The 24,428-nt window shown below is 44.0% G+C and overlaps 2 protein-coding genes across 4 annotated transcripts in view; one reads left to right on the forward strand and one right to left on the reverse strand.

The window, feature by feature from the left end:
* Positions 1–15,258, forward strand: part of LOC133606484 (uncharacterized) — a 37,009-nt gene extending 21,751 nt beyond the window's left edge. The window contains exons 1-6 of one of the 3 annotated variants that reach the window (XM_061960491.1): positions 3,746–3,902; positions 12,989–13,103; positions 13,232–13,430; positions 13,504–13,665; positions 13,731–13,920; positions 13,982–15,258. In XM_061960491.1, coding sequence (XP_061816475.1) covers positions 13,286–13,430; positions 13,504–13,665; positions 13,731–13,920; positions 13,982–14,744 — 1,260 coding nt within the window. In that variant the 5' untranslated portion in view covers positions 3,746–3,902; positions 12,989–13,103; positions 13,232–13,285 and the 3' untranslated portion in view covers positions 14,745–15,258. Of the gene's footprint in view, positions 1–3,745; positions 3,903–12,988; positions 13,431–13,503; positions 13,666–13,730; positions 13,921–13,981 lie in introns of those variants that run through there. The other 2 variants (XM_061960490.1, XM_061960492.2) reach the window with 2 other exon arrangements.
* Positions 15,247–24,070, reverse strand: cyp17a2 (cytochrome P450, family 17, subfamily A, polypeptide 2). Its single transcript, XM_061960489.2, has 9 exons — positions 23,848–24,070; positions 23,611–23,731; positions 23,389–23,527; positions 23,095–23,324; positions 18,428–18,514; positions 18,176–18,370; positions 17,930–18,099; positions 15,730–15,833; positions 15,247–15,666 (listed from the first exon to the last, which is right to left on the reverse strand). Exons 1-9 carry the CDS (start codon positions 24,051–24,053, stop codon positions 15,395–15,397), a joined length of 1,524 nt encoding a protein of 507 aa, XP_061816473.2. The 5' UTR covers positions 24,054–24,070; the 3' UTR covers positions 15,247–15,394.
* Positions 24,071–24,428: the final 358 nt, after the last annotated feature.

Consider the following 24,428-nt stretch of genomic DNA (forward strand, 5'->3'; position numbering starts at 1 on the left):
TTTGTGCGAATGAGTGTGATTGAGTGTAAATGGGGGAGGGAGTTTTTTCGGGTTGGTGCACTAATTTTAAGTGTATCTTGTGTTTTTTATGTTGATTTAATAAAAAAATAAAAATTAAAAAAATTATTTTAATTTATTTTTTTAATTTCTTGTGTGGCCCAGTACCAATCGATCCACGGACCGGTACCGGGCCGCGGCCCGGTGGTTGGGGACCACTCCTCTAACTGTCCCGATGAGTATCCAATCACAGGACACGTAAATGTCACGTTCTACGTGAGGCCATCTCGAAGGCCTTACTGACAACAACTTATGATCTGATTGGCTGTCGCAACTGTCTATCAACTGTATGTCCCCATTCGCTGACAGTGCACGGACGCCCGCATTATTGATTCTGAGGGCGTCTGGCAGATTTAGTACAGCATGGCAACATAAGCTAGCTGAATTCTGATTGGATACAAACTGAAACTAAAAAACAGCACTGGAACAAGCATAATATGACATGAAGAGAATATGAATAATTTTAGATATTTAGGGAAAGTAAGTCAAAAAATAATCTTATCTTTAATGATGATCATGATTTCTGGTTATGTTAGCCCAGCAGAGAAGGCCTTGACGCACACCACTGGAACACATGATGGGTTCATTGCATGAGCAGCCAACAAGGAGACTGACAACACCATGGGTAACAATAGCAAATCAGCACCGCTATAAAATATACTGCAAATATTTACTAGGATTTCACAGCATCTAACAGTATGTTTTCAGAGTAAAATGCTGTAACCAAAATTTAATGTGACATTACAACAAATGACTGCAAAAATTACGTTACCCAAAGTACTATCATTTTTAGCCAGCAAGTTGCTGTAAATTTACAATGAAAATGTTTACAGTGTTATAAAATAGAATAGGATAGACTTTATTACAACGGGGAAATTACATGTAAGTACAAGAGAGAAACATCAAAGAATACAATTGCCATAAAATACATTAAAAGAGCACAAAGCTGATGCAACCATGAGCTACCACTTTAGCAGTGTCATTTCTACATACAGCTACAAAAGTAAAACACAATGAAAAAACAAAAAATGAGTGCCAGATATGTCTATGAATGTTATCATTCATCCAGGTCATTGTCATTTCAGGTAATTCAATCAATCACAACTGGACTGTTTGGTTTGTCTTAGAATATGTTTTGCTGCTCATCCGAGTAGGCTTCATCAGTTTGTGCTCATAGACTTAGATTGGTCAGATCTAGTCTAGCTGTTGGTGCCAAAACTCCTAATATTTATATTCCAAAAGCGGCAAAGCACCTTCGAAGACAAACCAAACAGTCCGAGATCGATTGAATGTCCTCAGTGCTAAATAATACATATTGCACACATATGATTGCACCATGCATATACAAACAACAAAAATAATACATATTGCACATATATGATTTCACCATGCATATACAAACAACAAAAATAATACATATTGCACATATATGATTGCACCACACGTACACAAACACCAAAACATGAACACAATTTAACATCCACATACACCGCAGTGGCCTCTGCGGTGCACTACGCCATCTTATGCCGAAGTCGGGGCAGCACGGCCAAAAACAGGAACAGACCCAAAAAAGCAACCAATAGAGCCAACTCCGTTCCAGGCCTCCCACAAGCTCTCTGCCAATGTACAGCCTGCGCGGATGAGCGGGAATCCGTTCAGGGAGACTGATTTGTTCAATACATATTCATTCAGCCAGGACTCTGTGAAGCTCATCCATCCCGATGCTCATCCCTTTGCTCCACAGCCCTGCACATGCACATTCTGCACATGCACTTTGTGGGCTGTGACTTATGTGAATGTAGTAACATTATAACTTCCATCCATCCATTTCCTACCGCTTATCCCTTTTGGGGTCGCGGAGGGTGCTGGAGCCTATCTCAGCTGCAATCGGGCGGAAGGCGGGGTACACCCTGGACAAGGCGCCACCTCATCGCAGGGCCAACACAGATAGACAGACAACATTCACACTCACATTCACACACTAGGGCCAATTCAGTGTTGCCAATCAACCTATCCCCAGGTTCATGTTTTTGGCGGCGGGAGGAAGCCGGAGTGCCCGGAGGGAACCCATGCAGTCACGGGGAGAACATGCAAACTCCACACAGAAAGATCCCGAGCCCGGGATTGAACCCAGGACTACTCAGGACCTTTGTATTGTGAGGATGCACACTTGAGTCAGTAAAAGGAACTCAAGTTTTCCATTGCAGTGATTCTTAATTATTTTCTGTTACGATTATTTTGTGGTTCCCCCACTCTCCGTTGCGACTACAATATAATTTGTCTATAAAATTGTACACTTCAAGTATCCTTGTTAACATTAAAGAAAACAACACACTGTTTTTTCCTTGTCTCCCACTGTAGTCACAGTGAAACCAAGCGCAACATTTTCATATTCGAGTACTGGGAAAAAAAGCATGTTCCCCCAGGCCACACGCGCCACCAATGGCATCGCACCCGCCCCCCAGGGGGTCCCGCACCACTGTTTGAGAAGGACTGCTATACTGGAAGTTTAGCTGGCACAGCATAGTTTACAACATCAACGCACTTCTGCGTGCGTGGGTGTGTTCAGGGAACTTTTATTGTCATATCAGCACACATGGGACACATGTGATGGCAGGAAATGTATCAGTTTAGTGTGTGCGTGTACATGCACGTGTGTGAGTGTGCGTGCGTGTGTGTGTGTGCGCGCATGTGTGTTATTATAATGCTCAGTCCTGGGCATGACGTTAAAGTGCATCCGGCAGTGGAGGCTCCTCTATGAGGTCTTGGGGCACTAGGAGGTTAATCCCTTTACTACTGTTACCCCAGGTGGCCCTTGGCAAAGGCCTAGTACCTGACTGCCCCATAGCCAGGGATACGGTGAAGACCTCAACGGCGTAGCAGACGGAAGACGGTAGATTTAAGAACTACCACAACGGCTGCGATGGCGGAAGAAGGCTGCAGCAGAAAAGGGTCCCCAGTCGTCTTGGACTCCATGCCACTGGACCCTGACCCGATTCTGTCAAGGATCGTGTGGTGACTGTCTGTGCACCAGTCTCCCCACGTTAAACTAAGTCACGCACAGGCATCCTCCATAAAGGGATACACCCCTACCAGGAGGATCGTCATACATGTTCGAGTGACCGCCGATGAATATTATAATGCAAACCATGCAGACGCGTGCACGTGGTGTTTACGTCATGTTGACTCTTCTTTGAACAGAGCCATAGTGGACCCTTCTTCCTCCCTCGCTCCCTCCCCGGATGTCAGTCCCACAACATGAGCTAAGAAAATTATTTTCCCCTTGTTGCTAGGAGGAGAATACCTTTGCACATGCGCACATCCGTTAGCCTATCAGAGGACAGTGCGCCTTCCGTAAAGCCAACATTCTATGAGTTTCATCTCTACAGATTATTTTTATACTAATAAATGGAGGGACAAATAAATACCACCGTTCGATTATTAGTTCACTTCCTGCACGAGTTTATGGTCACGTTGAAATCAAAGTAAAATGTACTGCTTTTCAAAATAACTCAATTTAAACTTTGCTGCGTGGGAACATGACTGGAGATGAGCTATTGACTCATTTGTCTCATAAGGCAAAATGTTTCAAAGATAATTAAGTTCCAGTAGTCTCAGTATGTCAAATCGTATGTTTTTATTCTGAAAGTGCACCGGAAAAGAAGGTGGATGCAGCGGCTAGGTACGACTGGCTTGACGCGCTACGGCCGCTGATGGCGGCGGGGCTGGCGGAGGGTTTTACCGAGGAGGCGGGGAAGGTCCAAGCTACAGCGAGGAGGCCCCGGTGGTAACCGACGCACCGAATCAGAACCAAAAGTCGACATCGAGGATGGACGGGTGGCGCGGTAACACCTTTTGTTCCTCTTTTATGTGTGTTTGTGTGGGTGATGCGTTCACGGACCACACGCCGTCATGTCATCGTAGTCTGTTTTCCTGCTGCAGCATCGTCACTGTTAAGTGAGCAGAGTGGAACATTTCTTTGAATATATTTGATGCTAACCTGTTAGCTTTCTCTTTTCATGACATCTTTTAGCTGGGGAGGTGATAGTGAGTCAGTTAGGCCTCAGCTGGACAACCATAAACATACAGCTGCCCCTCGCCACATCGCGCTTTGAATATTGCGCCTTAATTACATCGTAGAATTAAAAAACAAAACATATTAGGTGTTATTTATTTCTTATATGTATTGCAGTGCAGTATTTGTCTTATTTTCTAGTGTTAAGGCATTCGATATAGCTATTTGCCAGGCAAGGCTTTTTGGGTTAAGAATGACAAAGATAATATTGGTGCTATCGTCACCATGACGATCAAGTTGGACAACTTTTGCCAGGACAACTTTTTGGTGCACTTCATTTTCAGCTCCTGCACCATCAGTTAGTATGTCTCCATGCACAAAATTAGTCCGATTTCTTCAATAGTTAGGCTCTAAATAAGCATCCTACAGCCCACGGAAACCCCCTGTACAGCCCTTACCTTTGGGCTGGTACCGAGGGCGACCGTGTTGACCAGTTTGACGTGTGTAAATGATAGAATGTCCAGTACTGTAGAACTGTGTTTGGATATGGCAATCCGTTTATTACAAGCTATCTAAATTAAATCAAATGTAAGTTGTATAACAAAGTATGCTAACCTTGAATGGCATATTATAACAGCATTGTCACCACAAGTCACGATAAGACACCACATGACATCACACGGTCGAAAACTGTTTGTCCTCCAATCGCCCTGCCCATGCTCACACCTGAACCCAATTTATGGAGGCTACCATGGTAACCGCACCATAGCAACAGTACCCTCCCTGTCAACACTTCCTGGTTCTTAACAGGAAGTGGGCGGAGCAATCTGCCGAAAAGGAAAGTAAACATGCTGAACCCAACAATCAATTAGAGAAAATAAAATAAAAACAATATAAACAAATAGGGAAATTTGGCTCCAACACTCCGGCCCCCAATTGAGAAGGGCAGGATGCCATTAACAATTCAAAATAAATAACAATGGAGCCATAAATATAAACAAATAATAATCTTCTTTGAGTTAGAGTTTTGATTATAGCAGAATGCACCAATCCTTTTTTATCTGGATAAGTCTCCATGACTCTTCCAAGTGACCAAGAGCCACGTGGAGCGGTATTGTCTGCAATCAGTACAATGTCATTTGGGATGAGACTTCTTCTCTGTTTGCTCCACCTCTGCCGCTCCAGTAGCAAAGGTAAGTACTCTCTTAACCAGCGTTTCCAGAATAGGTCAGAGATGTATTGGACTTGTCTCCATCTTTGTTTGAGACTTTGTCTGCAGGATTTTGAGTGGCATTATTGTACCGCCATTGTGTGACATCAGAAATCTTGCATCTTTCCCTCCTTTTCCGGCCAAGTATGCGCTGCCTAGTAGCGCACTGATTGTTGGGCAGAGACACATCATCCTTTTTAAAGGGAAGTTCCAAAGTGTAGTGTCCATCTTGAAGCTTGCACGTTTTAGTCATGACCTTCATGAACTTCATGTCATCTCTGGAAATGTCTTCTGATGACCTGTCGTGTAAATCATGGTTGTATTGATTGTGCAGTAGCTTCTCTTGCTTTGTTATGGAGATCCTGTTAACAGTAGTAGTGGAGCAGCCAATCTTACTCCTCTTCTTACTGTAATCAGGAAGGCCATTAATGACCCACCCCAATAGGGTCTTAACGGCATACGGTCCATTTCCATGACTGTTGACCACTTCCCAGGGTTCAAGCAGTTTAGACGCATTGGTCCCAATCACTAGCTCTACATCGGCTTGAACACGAGGAAGAGTGACGCCATCCAAGTATGGCCATTTAGCCAACTCCTCTTCATTGATGAGGTTGTTTGTAGTTACGGGCATCCTTTTTTGGGTGTAGACCTTGGGAAGGTCGTAGAACTGTTGCCCAGTGAGGTTTGAAATCTTTAAGTCCGTCAGCATGTAACTGGAAACTGATGTTTTTGGGCCCATGGTTAGGAGATTGATTTTAGTTTTTCTTCCTATCAAGTTGAGCTTTGTCATCAAACTTTCAGAACAAAATGTATCTGTGCTGCCCGGATCCAGGAATGCATAGGTTTTTATGACTGTGTGTCCTTTGCTGGACTTTATCTGTACAGGCAGAATTGACAAAATTCCATTTCCAGCCCCCGTTTGTCCATATGTTTGCAGAGATACTTGTGCATTGCTCACAGATAGTCCCCTTGCCTTATTTTGGTTTGGAATTATGTTGCTTGCTCTTTCCTTCTGACCAATATGAAGCAGACTTGGATGGTTTTGCTTGCATATCTTGCAGGTCAAGCGCTTATCACAATGCCTGCTAAGATGTCCAACATGAAGACACCCAAAACAGATTCCTTTCTGTCTTATGAAAGTTATCTTTTCCCTGTGGGTCATCTCCTCCACCTGAGAACACTGGTCAAGAGCATGATTATTAGAGCAACAAACACAGGTATTTGTGGTACGAGCAGATGCAGTTTGCTTTGGAGCAGGTTTGTATCTGGTTTGCTCTTCTGCTTGAGGGGTTTCGATATTAATAGTTGTGGCAAAACTGCTACCTTGGAATTTGGGTTGACTTTGTGATTTTATTCCTTTTACAGGTTTACTTCCTGTACTCTGTGGTGCATTCTGGATGTCTCCAAAGACTGGGTCAGAGACAATTTTCACCTGTCGCTCAATAAATGCTACAATGTCTGAGAACTGAGGTCTGCGATGTTGGTTTTCTACTATGTTGCATGCAGAGACTCTCCAGCTTTCTCGCAGCCTGTACGGCAGCTTGGAGATCACAGTTTTCATGTGAGCTGACATATTAAGTTCCTGCATGTACTGCACGTTTTCCATAGCAGTGCAACATTCTCGAAGGTAAAGAGAGTAGGCTTGCAGAGCTCCTACGTCTTCAGACTTTACCAAAGGCCAGTTAAACACTTTCTCCATGTAAGCTGCTGTTATCTGGTACTGGTCACCAAAGTGTTTTTCCAATAAATACTTTGCCATCTCATAGCCTCTTTCTGGGGGCATGTGTTGACAGCTACGCACCAGTTCTTTAGGTTGACCCTTAGTGTACATTTCCAGGTAGTACAAACAGTCTCCTTTGTTGCTTGTGTTCTTCTCAATGCATTGCACAAATGCTCTGACAAAGGTTCTGTACAGTAATGGATCACCGTCAAAATAGGGAATCTCTCTTGGTGGGAGTAGATGAGAAGTTTGCAACGACATTTGCAATGTTGCAATCTCATTTTGCCTGTGCAATAAGTCACATAAAGTGGGGGTGCCATTGGTTGGAGGGGAAATGTTAGTTTGCCTTGATTGCTGTACAGGGGGGTCCATGTGGGTTGTAGGGCTATGGTACTGCACTGTATTCCAAGAGACCTGCTGCTGTTTTGGTACAGAAGGTGGTGGTTGCAGTGGTACCTGAATGGGTTTAGGGTGTGAAAGCATGGACTGTTGCTCTTGCCAAAAGGTGGGTGGTTGAATGGGAAGTGGTGTCCTATATTGTACCGGTAGTTGCCATGCTGTTAGTTGTTGTTGCTCAGATGGATGGTGTATAGACTGTGGTGGAGGTGGTGATGAAGCTTGGCTTGACTGCTGCTGTGTGAGGGGTTGATAGTCTTTAGCCTGGGGGTTGAGAGTGACTGGTGCTTTAGCCTGGGGGTTGAGAGTGACTGGTGGTTCCTTGGTTCTCTTTAAGTAGGAGCTCAGGCCATCAGATGCTGTATGGGAGGAAGCATGAAGGCTGGGAGCTTTTAAAACTGCTAATTTCGCATCAGCAGCTGCCAATTGAGCATCCAGATCCATCATTTCCTTTTTATTTCTGATTTTTTCCCTCTCGTCTTCCAATTTCTTTTTGATCTTTTCCTCCTCCTCTTCCAATGCATGTTTTTCCTTTAGAGCTGCGGAGAGGACAGCGAGGGCAGCCCTTTCGGCCTCTGCCTGTCTGCGAGCTGAGGAGGTGCTTGACCGACTAGAACCAGAGTGTGTGTGACTCCCATGTGATTTGTGACTTATAACATTAGAAATGCTGTCATTTGGATTAATTTCACTTTCTAAATCCTCAATACCCTCCAGGGTTGGCGCTTTTATCCAGGTGTTAACATGCTCAACAAATTCATGTACATTAATTAATTTGGCTTTGTACCATATGTCATGTTTGATTTGGTCCTCTGTAGGTAGAATTGGTAGGAGGGATTGGTGTGCACTTGCAGTTTCCTTTATAACATTGTGATATTTGGTGAAAGCACATTGCACTTCCATTTTGTCCTCTCCATTTTTCATCATCTCATGATATGTTTCTGCATGTTGCTTGCCTTGTTTAATTTGGATCTTCTCTCCTTCTGAAGTGTTTCAATTCTCTCCATTAGGGCTTTTGGTGTCATTTTCACTGTGCGTTTTTTAACAACAGATGTTTGATTTGTGTCCACCTGATTTTCCATCTCTGCAGGCTGTGACTGATTTTCAGTCATTTCTGACAATTCAGCCTGTGAGGGTTCCATTTGACCTTTGATTGTGTCACCAATTGAATGTGTTAACTTTAACTCCTCCATTAACGCATGATCATGCATTTCCCAAGCATCATGTTTGCCTTTTCCAGGATCCATGATTGTACACAACCCACAATTCAAAATCAGATCAAATATATGGAAACCTTGTAAATGTCAGTCAAAACACCAAAAATCAAAACCCGCAATTATTCATTTGCATTTGTTCAAACCAAACCTCACCCACGAACGGGCTTGCACAAGGAATCATAAACACCACCACAATTGAAATGTACCCACGAACGGGTTTGTCATGCACAAAACCTCATAGAAATGTACCCACGAACGGGTTAAATAACAATGAATATTAACCACCAATGCATTGGATTTTTTGTTTCTGTCTTTGTGTGCACACACTATTATATGGCCATACAGTATATTAACCCGTGTAGCGCGCTACATACCTTTATGTTGTTCTTGTCTTCAAAAGATTGTCTTCGAAAAGAGTTCAGTATCTTCAAAAAGAGTACAAAACTTCAAACAGCGTTGCGCGTCCTAGCGCTGCTCAGCTGTCGCTCCAAACGGCGAGGACCGCGGTGATGCTGTTGTTCGATCAGCGCGACGTCCTCCGTCTCGATCAGCGCGGCGTCCTCCGTCTCGATCAGCGCGGCGTCCTCCGTCTGCCTGTCGCTGCGTTGCTCCTGGCCCCAAACGACGATCCCGTCTGCTGTCTGGCTCTTCTCCTGGTCCAATCGAGGTGTACAGCCCGGCCTGTGGCTGAACACCGTCCCAGCGTGCGCTCCAGGTGCACACACTGCGCGTTGATGCAATCTAATTACTTCCTGTTCCTAATGAAGTGTCCACTGTGTGTCTTACTGACATTCAAACTTAGTCTTTTTCCAAAACGAAGACTAAAGTTTTCGACTTATTTTACAGCCCTTACCTTTGGGCTGGTACCGAGGGCGACCGTGTTGACCAGTTTGACGCGTGTAAATGATAGAATGTCCAGTACTGTAGAACTGTGTTTGGATATGACAATCCGTTTATTACAAGCTATCTAAATTAAATCAAATGTAAGTTGTATAACAAAGTATGCTAACCTTGAATGGCATATTATAACAGCATTGTCACCACAAGTCACGATAAGACACCACACGACATCACACGGTCGAAAACTGTTTGTCCTCCAATCGCCCTGCCCATGCTCACACCTGAACCCAGTTTATGGAGGCTACCATGGTAACCGCACCATAGCAACAGTACCCTCCCTGTCAACACTTCCTGGTTCTTAACAAGAAGTGGGCGGAGCAATCTGCCGAAAAGGAAAGTAAACATGCTGAACCCAACAATCAATTAGAGAAAATAAAATAAAAACAATATAAACAAATAGGGAAATTTGGCTCCAACACCCCCTATCCGATCGTGTTCAGTTTTGAAAAGTCAGACGAACACACCTGGATTATGCGATTGAAAACCAGATCGCTTGAGTGGGTGTGTTTGTCCAGAGGGCACCCTTCATATTGCAGTCTCAAGGCGCGAGATATAACCTGGAAGAAAATACCATCAAATAAAAACATAAGCAACAATTGTAATGAAGAGGAGACTGTTTATTTGCTTCACAAATTAAAGAACAGAACATTTTGAAGTGCATTAAAGGTAGAAAAAAACCCAGGGATATATTTTAGAAGGTAGCTAAGGAATTGTAGAATGCCGGATTTTCGGCCTACCGAACAAACTACGAATGTGATGAAAGAGTATGAAGCAAGTATATTAAAGGCAAATTATAAAGTGTACACTAACCTCTTCACGCTGTATTTGTGCACTCCAAACTGATTAGCAATAACTATGTATTCCACACAACTGGCAAGATAGTCCAGAACAATGGCAACCTTCATCTGGAACAGTATTGGCCGTGGCACGAACTGTCTTTTCCTTCGGATTTAAAACTCCTTCCATCAATCCACAGATCCTTTTGAATGAACTCCGAGACATTCGAAAGTTTTGTTTCCATAATTCTCTATCCAAAAATTCCTTCTAAAAATCTCTCCCCCGCTGGTCGTTTTTTGCTTCAAACCTGCAACCGCTCCCATACATTCTTGGTAGGAGTGTCATGTTTGTAGCGCAATCTAAGATCATTTGTTGAGGCTGTCTATTTAACATCAGCGTAGCCATAAGAGACGTAACATTTATAATCTGTGCCAATATTACAGCACATCAGGTACAACAGAGCTAGGCTGTTGACTTGTAAGGAGTTGCCGATGCCTTGAGTAATGTCATACATATATCCGCACTAAAAGGAAATAAGCGCCCCCGAGTGTACGGAAGGCACACAGCGTATGACCAATTGTCGCAGTAGAGAAAGTGCATTAACACTGGGACTTCACATGTAGGTGTGAAAATACAAAACACCAAATTGTTTGAGAAATCACTCTAATTTAGTGCATGAAAACATAGTCAATAACACATCTTATTGGTGAGCCCTTGTCATTGTCAATAGACGAGACACGAGGCGTTGCACCACTTAATGCTAACAAGACTGTTATTAGCTCTCAGCAGCTGTTCGTGCAATGCGAACTGGAAATTAACTCTGTTGATGCACGTCAAAAACACAGATCCACGTGAGATTTTTTAAGCCTTTGGCGTGAGCTATGTGGAATAACAAAGCGACAACGCTAACTAGATGGCTACTGTTCGCAGATCCTAGCTGGGACTGTCAAGTTGATTAAGTGTTTGTAGAAGTTATGTGCTGCAATAATTGATGGGGTGCTATTGTGAAATTCTTATTGCATTTGACAATGCAAACATTTCACCATGTTCTGTGTCTTTTCCAGTTTAAATGATCGCAAAACCTCTGACAGCTTCTGGAGTTTTTTTTGGGTCCTTTGCTGTCTTTCCCCCTCGTTTTTGTTTGTCTTTGAGCCATCTCTGTCTTTTTGCCGCCACACATTCATTGTGTGAAACGAGTGTAACGTTGACTGCTGTTATTTCACGTTTAGAAGGCTCTGATTATGTTAATAAATTTATTTCAAATGTCATAAACAGTTTTTTATGCTCTAACTATGAAAATATTAATTTTATCAATAATAATCCTACTTCGTAGGAATTTGTTTACCACGGTCAGGACTGCAACCAATTAGCTGCGATAAAACGACAAACGACCCATAGCTGCGATAGTCAGTGTGTCCGCCAGATCTGCCTTATAAACTAATGCAAGGAAAAGGATCAAACTTCATAAAGGGCTTTTATTTGCTGTTTGGAGGCTGGTTGGACTGCGGGAATCCACAGTATTATAAACATGACTTCCTAGTACACCCAAACTTCTCCCGCTCATGTCTGCCTGCTCTAGTCAGCTATACATTCGCCAACGACAAGGTAAAATGGATTTTACTATTTTTAATTTCTATTATTGTAGCAATATTGTTAAACTTAAGGATTTTGGTGGTATCAACTTGTTTGTGATGCCACCAAAGGTACATCTTTGTGTGTGCCCGTGATGGCAGAGCAGGGCATACATACAGGATAGTTGAGCTTGTTGTTGTTGTTTTTGGCTTGTTAAGAGATATCATCATCAATCAGTTTGTTCCGGACACAAACATGGCCCATAAACCATAATACACTATTACAATAAAGACAGCGCCATGAAAAAAATAATACACACAAACAAGACAGTTGATCTATCACCACCTTGTTATCTTTGTTTGATATACAGTACTGCATAGCACTTTAGCACTTTTATTGTTACAATGTTGATTTTATCCTTTGTTGTTTCATCATTATCATTTTAATGATTTTATCTGTATATTGTAAAGTGTCCTTGGGTTTTTTGAAAGGCTCTTATAAATTAAATGTAATATTATTATTATTATTATTATTATTACTTTATACTGTGTTCAAAGTGTACAAATCTTCACTAAAATATGGACTTTTGTCGAAGGCTGGAACCCATTATTTATATTAACATAGTTTCTTATGGAGAAATTTGCTTCACCATACAAACTTTTCTATTTGCAGCCCTGGCAAAGAACCAATTAAGTTCGTAAATCGAGGTTGCATAGTATTAGCCAAAATGTCACAATATTTTGTTTGTAAAATGATGTTACAATGACCAAACCAAATAGAATCAAAAGTATTTTTTCAGTTTTACCTGTAAAAGGTAATCCTCTGAGATCTGGTTTGGACTGTAAATTGGTTGGTGCGATTTCATGTACCACATGACTGAGGCATCTTCTCCGTTCGTGCTTGGCACATTTAATATGGCGGCAATGTCGACTTACGATTTAGCGCTCAAATTTGGCAAAGGACTTCAATGGAGGTTCTGATCCATTTAAAGTCCAGGGTTGTCATCGAGCTAGATACGTAATTGATGAGTTGCTCTTGTGGCCTTAAGTGAGCTAAGATAGTGACAACTCTCTGTATGCCTGTATTTTTGCCATCTATTGACTAATTCTTGTCTTGTCTCTCTGCAGGTGGGATTGCCTCTCAGGCCTCTATCTTGTCTCCTCTAGCAGCAGCAGGACTTAGCCTGTTAGCTCGGTAGGGGAGGTGCCGAACTGAATTTTGGCCCCTGGCGCAGAGTATAAGGTCAGTTGTGTAAAAACATCATCATGTTCTGCCTGGAGGCTACTAGCAGTTAGCAACTAAAAGCTAACTTAGCATTGTGACTCTGGGAGCAGAATTCTTGTGTCAATCCTAAAACCTAAGAAATGTAGCAACACAGTTTAGCCTGCATGATCAGTGGCTAGCGTGGGCGGGGCAGGGGTGCGATGGAGTACCACTCTGGTGGCAGCCCGCCCCTGCTGGGGAGACCACGCTACTGCCCCGGGTCCAACGCTAACGGAGGCTACCTGTGTGAGACGGGCCACTGCTGCGGCGAGACGGGCTGCTGCACGTACTACTACCAGCTGTGGTGTAAGTGGTCCCGCCTACATTTGCACTCCTGTGTTGCTGCCGTGTAACGGTTGAGGTTATGTGACGTGCGCAGGGTTCTGGTTGCTGTGGACCGCCCTCATTGTGTTCAGCTGCTGCTGCACCTACCGCCATCGGCGTGCCAAACAGCAAGTGCTGCAACAGCGACGTCAACAAGAGATCAGTCTTCTGGCCTATCGGGGTGCCGCCTCTTACCCTTCTTCTGTGCTGGACCTCAGTAAGGCCCCTTCCCCTCTCGTGGCGTGCATTAAGGCGTGCACTGACATGTGACTTTGCACGCAGGTTTCCTGGCATCTTTGAAGCTGCCGTCATACGAGGAAGTGGCAGCTCAACCCTGCACCCCCCCTCCCCCCTACAGCTCTGTCTTCACGGCGCCACGTTACCCGCAACCCCGCCGCATAGCCGACCCCCACCTGCTTATGCAGCACCGCCCTCTTAGCGACGGCCCCTCCTCCCTCAGCTCAGACGACAGGTGAGGCGGCATGGTGGTATCAACGGCGCATCACTGTGATGTTTCTTTTTCTTTCCTGTAGCTCCAGCTGCTCCTGTGACTCCTGCTGCCCCTCTTCCCCGTGTAGCTCCTCCCTCTCCGCCCCTATGACCTATGAGACAGACACCAGTCACGCCTCCACGCCTAGTGAGCAAGGGGGCCTCTCTCTTAGCATCGTAGCGGAGGAAGCCTGTGCCTCCTCGCAGCCTCCTTCCTCTCCTGGCCTCGATGCTACATCTCCCATGATGCAACACGCCCTCCCCGCCCTCATTCTCGGTGCCACTTCGCCAGTAACTGAATCTCCCCCGGCAACAGTCCTTGAAATTCTGGAGCCGGCCGGCAGTCCCACAAGCACGCCTCTTGAAGACCCAGATGCGAGAGATGCAGCTTGCCCCGCCCCTTCCGTCTTACCTCCTGACATTACCATCGAACCCGTGGCGGCTGTCCCCCTCTCTCAGCCAGACCCGCCCACACGCGCCTCAGCTTCCTGGTTGTTCCCGCCAAAACAGACGCTCTTCTCACCGTGCGTGGACGTCTTTGAGGCCGAAGAGGAGGCGGAGCACGAGGACGAAGACGACGTAGATGCAGACGAGAGCCAGTACCGACATCGGCGGCTGACGGGCGACTCTGGGATCGAAGTGTGCCGCTGCCAGGTAGAAGACGACCAGGGCCGGGAGGAAGAGGCGGAGCCAGAGAAGAAATCTGGCCTCCATGACAGCGCCGACTGCCCCGCCAGAGGTGTGGCCACACGTAGCGATCCCCCCGAGGACGTCAACGAGGTGGTTGTTGTCATGGAGACGGCATAATGAGATGATTGACTGGTAACTGAGATGTCCTCAATGAACGCCAGCCTACTTCTCATGGCAGGCCCCGCCCCTGCAGCAATGTCCCACCTTTCTTCTTTAGCTGGTTAGGGTTACTACCTTAAGTGTGTAGCCTAAAATCTCTCATTTTTTTAAATTTTTACAATTCACAAAAAACACTTTTGTCCGTCAGAACTCAAAAACAAACGTCAAGCTAATGCTAATCCAACCGCTTGCTAGCCTACTGCTGTCTAATCACAGCATAAGGAAAGTTTCTGCTGGACATTATCGTGCCGTTAACTGATGAACCTTTGAAGTAAATCTTTGTTTTCAATTTTTGGCTCTTTAGTCAGATGCTGTTGAGTGCTTGTGTTTGATTAGCGCTTCAGTTTATGAAAGCTGATAACCCTTTATTGTGTCAAAATAAGGCAGGGAAGACCTTACAAAGCCGATTGATGTCTGATGTCTACCTGTGCTCAAAATGAAGTTCTACTCAATAAAGTGATCACATGTAAAACACTGTGTTTATTGATAGATGTCAAAACAGTCAACAGTCATTAGCTTGCAGTTTAGCTGTTTATAATTAGGTCAATCAATCAAAGATTATCTATACAGCCCTAAATCACGAGTGGTTAGGTAACAATCTTCTCTGGCTAGTTAGCATGACCACAAACTTCCCAGCCCCCCCTGGGTTTGACAGCAACCTTATAAGGTAGTGGCTGCAAAACTACGCCCAGACGTCCCTGCAGGTTGGGAGGGGACACCCCGTCCGGAAGCGTAAAGCTCATTCGCTGGAGCATCGAGGACAGGAAGAGGAAAAGCTCCAGCCTGGCCAGTGATTCGCCCACACAGGTACGCGGTCCCGCCCCAAATGGCAGGAAGCAGGGGGGCGAGACCCGCCGGCCTTGGTTGTCAAGGAAACGATCTGGGAAGGACCGGGTGTCTTTTAGCTTGCTGTTATCGCTACTCTGAGTCACATGAGCGTTACCTGGATTGAACAGGTCTGGTCGGTGCCAGCAGTGGGGGTCGTGATGGATGGACCACATGTTGACCAACACGCGAGTGCCAGGGCGTATGGCGTGACCTCCGATGCTGTGGACAGAATAAAATGTTTGGTGCGGGCGCGCAAAACACACCTTAACCATTAGGAGTGTAGCGAAACAACTTAATTCAATATCAAGATTTGATAAAGATTTTGCAGTTTTGAGTATTGACCATTTTTAATATGAATCCGATAACAGCAAAAATCACAAGACATACTTGTATTATTTTGTAGTGTGATGTGTTAGAAAAGGCTTGATCAAGTGAAATTACTTAAACAGAGAACAATGGCATGAAAAACAACACGAAACACAGGCGGAAGAAACAATAATAGCCATATTATTGTATTATTTAACCTTATCCATGTGTTAACTGGAATGGACTTATGCTGTCTTCAAATTGAAGTGGAGTACTAATTTGTTTTTAGCGACACCTACTGGTCACAGTAATTCATTGCGCCAAACTTCTGATTGATGCGGACGCATTTGTTAAAAAAAGTACCAATGATTGTCACACACACACTAGGTGTGGTGAAATGTGTCCTCTGCATTTGACCCATCCCCTTGTTCACCCCCTGGGAGGTGAGGGGGGCAGTGGGCAGAAGCGGTGCCGTGCAGGGGAATCATTTTTGGTGATTTAACCCCCAATTCCAACCCTTGATGCTGAGTGCCAAGCAGGGAGGTATCCCATTTTTATAGTCTTTGGTATGACCCGGCCGGGGTTTGAACTCACAACCTACCGATCTCAGGGCGGACACTCTAACCACTAGGCCATACTTTCTAATATGCCTCTGCTTTAGAGACTTTGTATCTGTAAGTATTTTTTTAATATGCAACTAATTATTTGATACTTGTTTGTATTGACAAATGTCATATTTTAGACCACAATATTGTTCAATTAAGGACTTAACACTTACTGCATATATCTAGCTTGTGTGCTAGTGTGTGCTTACTGCTTAGCTGTTGTGTAGCTGCTAGCTCATGACCTATAGCCTACCATGTTTACCTTTTGTAAACGACTTGACTGAACTACAAGAAACGACCAACTGTGTGTGTGATTAGTGAAGGACATTCAGTTGTTAGCTTTGCACAAGTAAATGAATTGTAGGACTGCTTGTATGGCGACTCCGAATTGGCCTGTTGCTTAAAAGTAATACGTTTGGTTTAGTATTTGTCTGACGCGTTTCCCGTTTCGCCAGTAAGCACACACAGAGTTCCGGGATGCAATGTCGTGAATGATTTAATGAAGTCACAGAAAGTACAAAAGGAAACTTGCTCAGTTCGTCGATAGCCAACAAAAATGATGGTCACTCAGCTCTCCTTTCTCTTCTCGCCACGCCAAATGCAGGTAACAACGCCCCTTTTATAGTGCCCGCCTCTAACGTCATGTGATACCTACTGTAGTTGCTGACAGAAGCAACATGTATATTTGTTATATAATTTCATAGTTGGTGAGAATAAATAAATACAGTGCATAAATATAAGTTCATATTGTACACATAATGTGATTCAAAATGTATTTCCTTGGGTTAATTCATGCAAGTTTATGTTAACTTTATTTTTGTTACAAACCCATGTAAATTGAGAGGGGAATATATTTTTGTTCCGGTTTGGTCACATTGTTGGGGGGACAATTAATATGTGACGGAATTAAGGAAGCAGCATGAGACAACAAGTGTTTGATGTAGAAGACGTTAATGGAGTCTCGGATTGAAAATAAACTTTATTCCCTTGGAGTTTATGAGGCCAATGAGGTATGATTCTTTCTGATATGTATGTGAAATCAATGTGTTTTATGTTATTGGATGTCAGACTAATTGTAAGTTCTGTTTGCTCATTTTATTAGTTCTGACGGCATTATATTTGGCATCGTTGGTAACGTGAAGAAGACGTGGCTAAAATAAATGTCTGTGAGCAAAACAAACAACTTGAGCCTTGATTAAGACCTCGGAGCGAGTAACACCTACTTCCGTTCTGTGAATACAAACTGTAACACACCACGTGACCTCATCTACACATTTCTGGCTCCTACAGTTTGTATCAGAGATTTGAGATATAATCCGATGCTTGCTCTTTTGGTGATATCAGACCAATATCCGATATTAATATCGGATTGGTACACCCCTAGTAACAATGTTGTGGGCCTACCTGCTTTCCGTCATGGCGCTGTGTGGGATCAGCACAGGGCTGACGGGCCTGATCCGCATTCCCTCGTTAATGACGCTGTCCAGGTAAGGCAGCCGGCCACGATCTGCCGCACACACCGGTCGCTCGCCACCCACTTGCTCGTCCAGCTCCTTCTGCACACGCTCCTGGACCTGTGGGTGACAAAAAATGCGAACCCCGCACTCGTAGGTGAGCGCTAAATGTGAGGTGTGCCAGCACCTGCAGTACCTCAGGGTGGTGCAGTAGGTAGGCTATGATCCACAACAAGGTGGTGGATGTGGTCTCCACGCCAGCACCGAAGGCCTCTGCCGCTGTCATCAACACATGGTCATCAGTAATGGCCTCCCCCTCAGGTCCAGGTGAACTTTGACCCTTCAGCAAAGCATCCAAGAGGTCTCGAGGCTCGCCATCAGTCTGCGCCGCCTGTTGACGACTCTGTTTAAGAACTTTGTACTGATGCATACCATTGGCGGCTGTCACCTTGTGTTCCTGAAGTTTACGCGCCAGAAGACGGTCTCGCATGGCGATGCATGCCCGCAGCTCCCTTAGCGATGAGTTGGGAAACACCTTGCCGAGGATGTGGAGGAGAGCAGAAAATCAAGTCATAACCAAGAAGTAAAAACAGTGTTTATTAATATTGAAGCCAGGCTGAACAAACAGTACACATAGTCAAAACGAAAGTCAAAACACATTAAGGAAGTGTGGATGGCTACTGCAACACTTTGTGATGATATACACTATATTGCCAAAAGTATTTGGTCACCCATCCAAATGATGAGAATCAGGTGTCCTAATCACTTGGCACCGGTGTATAAAATCAAGCACTTAGGCATAGAGACTGTTTCTACAAACATATGTGAAAGAATGGGTCGCTCTCAGTGATTTCCAGCATGGGACTGTCATAGGATGCCACCTGTGCAACAAATCCAGTCGTGAAATTTCCTCGCTCCTAAATATTCCAAAGTCAAGAAAATGGAAGAATTTGGGAACAACAGCAACTCAGCCACAAAGTGGTAGGAGCAGAGGTGGGTAGAGTAGCCAGAAATTGTACTCAAGTAAGAGTACTGTTACTTTAGAGATGTATTACTCAAGTAAAAGTAAGGAGTAGTCACCCAAATATTTACTTGAGTAAAAGTAAAAAGTATGTTGTGAAAAAACTACTCAAGTACTGAGTAACTGATGAGTAACATACACACCCATATCATATATATATATATATATATATATATATATATATATATATACACACACACATACATACACATATATATATATATATATATATATATATATATATATATATATATATATATATATATCTATATATACAAACATTGATATATACTGTATATAATTTATATTTATTTATTTTGCCGTTTTTGTTTACATGTTAAAGGTGTTTTAATGAATATAACATGCATGTTTAACATATAGATTCCTTTCTTTCATGAAGACAAGAGTATAAATTGGTATATTACCTGATTCTGATGACTTGATTAAGTCCACGTTTTCAAATGGAGGAGACAAAAAGTTCCTCCTTTCTGTCTAATACCACAAGAAAGTGGTTGTTTTTGGCATTTTATTTGTCCAGCTTCCATATTCGTTTTCATACACTTTACAAGAAATGACGGCGTGGCGCAGTGGGAGAGTTGCCGTGCGCAACCCGACTGTCCCTGGTTCAATCCCCACATAGTACCAACCTCGTCATGTCCGTTGTGTCCTGAGCAAGACACTTCACCCTTGCTCCTGATGGGTGCTGGTTAGCGCCTTGCATGGCAGCTCCCTCAGTGTGTGGCAGTGTGTGAATGTGTGTGTGAATAGGTAAATGTGGAAGTAGTGTCAAAGCGCTTTGAGTACCTTGAAGGTAGAAAAGCGCTATACAAGTACAACCCAAATACATTGTCGGCAAACTCCGTAGCTTGCTAGCTTGTTTGCGCTGGCTTTCGGAGACTCTTATTTTGTAAGTGCAGGCGCGATGGAGCGGCACTTTTATTGTGAAGACAGGAACTGTGCAGTCAGTCTTTAGGCTTTTGACGGGAAGTACGGTTGAAAAAAAAGTGTCTTTTTTCCTTCACACTTTTGATTGATTGATTGGAACTTTTATTAGTAGATTGCACAGTACAGTGCATATTCCGTACAGTTGACCGTTAAATGGTAACACCCCAATAAGTTTTTCAACTTGTTTAAATTCATGTGACCGCCTGGCTCTGTTTGATTGGTCCAACGTCACCAGTGACTGCATCTGATTGGTGGAACGGAGTGAACGTCACCAGTGACTGTATTTGGTGGAACGCAGGCACTTTGAAGGTCTGTCTGACAGACCAAAACAAACAAAGCGTGCATTAACAGATTGATAAAAATTAGTAGCGAGTAGCGAGCTGAATGTAGATAAAAGTAGCGGAGTAAAAGTAGCGTTTCTTCTCTATAAATATACTCAAGTAAAAGTATGTTGCATTAAAACTACTCTTAGAAGTACAATTTATCCCAAACGTTACTCAAGTAGATGTAAAGGAGTAAATGTAGCGCGTTACTACCCACCTCTGGGTAGGAGTGTGAAATTTGGTGGAGGAGGATTTATGGTGAGGGTTGTTTTTCAGGAGTTGGGCTTGGCCCCTTAGTTCCAGTGAAAGGAACTTTGAATGCTCCAAGATACCAAAACATTTTGGACAATTCCAAGCTCCCAACCTTGTGGGAACAGTTTGGAGCGGGCCCCTTCCTCTTTCAACACCAGTGCACAAAGCAAGGTTCATAAAGACATAGATGACCGAGTCTGTTGTGGATGAACTTGACTGGCCTGCACAGAGTCCTGACCTGAACCAGATAGAACACATTTGGGATGAATTAGAACGGAGACTGAGAGCCAGGCTTTCTCCACCAATATCAGTGTGTGACATCACCAATGCGCTTTTGGAAGAATGGTGGAAAATTCCTATAAACACACTCCGCAAACTTGTGGACAGCCTTCCCAGAAGAGTTGAAGCTGTATTAGCTGCAAAAGGTGGACCGACATCATATTGAACCCTATGGATTAGGAATGGGATGTCACTTCAAGTTCATATGTCAGTCGAGGCAGGTGGCCAAATACTTTTGGCAATCTAGTGTATATGCTTCATAAACAAATGGACGGACTGGAAGGAAAAGTGCTTGGACTCGAGTAGAATTTGAAGGTTTTAAAGAAGCAAAGAGATGGAAAGTATCACATTATATCTCAAATGAATTGTCAGATACTGGAATTGCAAGAGTGTGTTCACATGAACAAAGTGATTATGACTGGCCGTCAGATAACACAGATGCCTAATGGCGGAGCAGTTGATAACAGAGGAGCAGGTCAAGATGCTTTCTGCACTAAATGGGGGTGGATGTGGGTGTCAACACATTGACTCATGCATTCCGATGTCTGGCAGGAATACCAACACACATGTCATCATCATGAAGTTCACCAACAAAAAGAGCAAGATGGCATTGCTGAAGCAGCGAGTCAAACTGAAGGGAACAAACGTTTATAACAATGAGCATCTGACAAAACGCTGACATCCCCAAGAAGGCAGGCTCGTAGAGGTGGCAACTTAAATTAAATAGAGGCTAAAGAAGCCAAAGTACTTGCTGTCAAAGTCATCAAGGAACTGGATAAATACTGAAGATGACATAATCTCCAATATAAGGAAATAAAAGACACAACTCACAATGGCTTGATGTAGTCAAAGTCATTTTGACATCCATCCATCCATTTTCTACCACTTGTCCCTCTCTGAATATTAAGTAAAGTCTGAATGTTAGTGTGAATGCTTATCTGTCTATCTGTGTTGGCCCCGCGATGAGGTGACAACTTGTCCAGGGTGTACTCTGCCTTCCGCCAGTGAGCAGCTGGGATAGGCTCCAGCCCCCCTCGACCACGAGAGAGACAAGTGGTAGAAGATGGATGGATAACATTCCTTGACTATCACCAGTAAGTTACTCTACCCGGTATATATTTAGGAAGTGTACAATTAGGTCAACATTTTCAGACCTGTATGTACATTTAATCTAAATGGGTGTGTGTGTGTTTTTTGGTTTTATTATTCACATTTCATTTTTAAAAATGTTTTCCAACATCTTCTGTCTTCCATGCAGGAAGTGAACTTAAACATTTAAAACTTATGGTGTGAATGAATTATCAGTAAAAGACACGGCGGAGAAGGGGTAAAATTAAATATAAGCTTAGCTTCTTCTTACTTCTTTTCAGAAACTGTATTACCCTAGCTTACAAGCTTATTAATTGGTTCTGTGATGGAACCTTTAACTCAAAACACTTCATCGTCACCCTCTGAAATGAATTAATGTCATCTTAATCTGTGCTTGGCCTCACAAAGCAGCACTTTTTAAATGGAGCATGCCTTTTAAAAGGAAAAACAAAAAGTTTAAATAAGAAATATTGTACAAAAACATCACAAAGAAATGTACTACTAACAACTACAGTAATTTATGAAGTATTGCCATAATAGTGTACAGCGTTTACCTTAAAGATGGACGTCCACGGTAGCTCCTTCCAGCTTCTCCATAGTTTCATGGATACATTTCCGCCATTTTTTATTATTTTAACATCCTTGGCTGGTGTTAGACTCATTTTGCTTCAGTATGGTGCAGGCTAGCAGTGATACGTTTCAATTGCTTTGCCAAGTCTGCTGCACGGTCTGTCATGTTTTTGATTATTTATTTCTTTAATTCAATGACTGCTTGTTTTTATTTTGTTGACCACTGACCGAAGAAATAATAAACTAAACTAAACTATCATCCACTTCTTCTTCTCAGCACAGTTTCTTCCTTTCCATGGTTGGAAAAACAAATTTATGTCGATCTCCATCTATAATCTACTTCTAGCCAGTAAGACCAGAGGTTTTCAGCGGATTTTACGGTGTTCACTGTGGCATTTACTAATGCAACTAATGGCGCGGATGCTTGCAACTCAAATTTTTACTTGGCACTAAAAGCATAACAGTCAGCCAATAAACAGCTTTTATCTAAAAACACCCTTAAGTTGGGACACAGAATGTTAAATTGTGCAAATGTAACCACGATATGTTCCTTGATGTCTGAAACAAATACATCCATAACCAGCTGAGTGCCACAAAGCATCCATGAAGGTGAGAGAACGGTTCTGGTTCTGGTACCTTCATCCAGGGAAAGATGTCCACCAGTCCTCCTCTGGCAATTGTGCGCACGATGCCGTCGTTGTATTGCATCACCTCCTGCAGTTCGCTGTCGCCGTGGCAATAGGTAGCGCTAAACACCAGTGTGCACACCACATTGGTGATGGCTGTGGTCACGGCAAGCAATGGGTCGAAGCCACGCCCCCCATAGGACAACAACTCCGTGCACAGACTTTCCACCTCAGACATAACTGTCAGGAACTAATGTGATAGAGTGTCACATAGCAAAAAAGGTGTGAGGGGCCGAGTTCCTACCAATCTCCTGCAGGCGACCGTTTCCTTCACCAAACAGAGCCAAGGAATTGTGGACCAGACGTCGATGCAGTTTCCACAGTGGCGTGTAGTCAGCGAAGGCGATGTCTTTCCCACCTCTGGTCAGCAGGTCAGTGGTCACCTGCCGAGCCACGTCCCCAAACTTAGTGTGAGTGGCGCGTGCATTGACGTGAGTGTGGTGCTGCAAACAGGAAGTGACATCACCATGCTGGGACGGCCTGCAAAGTCTCGTCCTCGCTGTAGCAGAACTTCTTTGGCATGGACGTGCGAATTGACAACTATGGTACGGTGCGACCCAAGGTAGAGCTCCAACAACGGCCCGTACCTGACACACACACACACACACACACACACACACACACACACACACATACACACACACACACACAACAATTGGGCTTACTCCAGCAAGGTCTTCTTTCAAGGGATCAAAGTTCTCACTTGTGTCCCAGCTTCGTAAAGAGCAGGTGCGGGGGGGTGGCGCCTCCTAACCAGGGTAGGCTACCCAGCACAGGGAGGCACGGCAGGCCAGGAATGGTGGCCCTGGGTCTGCTTGGCACAAGTAGAACCAAGATGGCAAGGGCGGCAAGGACGAGCAGCACTGGCATGAGCGGCGAGTTGCTCCCGACTAAGATGGTAGCCAACATGATGATGGGATGTCAGCGGAGCGGCTCGGCTTTTAAAATCTAATGCTTGCATTGACCTTGTCAGAGATCACGTGTGTGTTGTTGTTGCTGGCGTGTGCATGTTTATCTGCGTCAGCCGACCTTGCTGTTATCAGGTTGTCAAGGCAATCACAAGGAAGGCCCAGATCATGGCAATGATGGGACAAGCTGTAGAGTTGCCATGGAAACACGGGCTGTTAAAAATGTTGGACATGTTGGATATGCTCGTCTGTCTCCATGGAAACAACATCTTTACTGCAGCACTGCATCGCAGGCAGTGGTGTCGTTTGCGTGTTCACATGTTCATCTAACGGGCGTTGGCATGGCAACGGCTTACAAACACACACACACACACAC

This window comes from Nerophis lumbriciformis, linkage group LG05, assembly GCF_033978685.3.
Source record: "Nerophis lumbriciformis linkage group LG05, RoL_Nlum_v2.1, whole genome shotgun sequence".
Taxonomy (NCBI): domain Eukaryota; kingdom Metazoa; phylum Chordata; class Actinopteri; order Syngnathiformes; family Syngnathidae; genus Nerophis; species Nerophis lumbriciformis.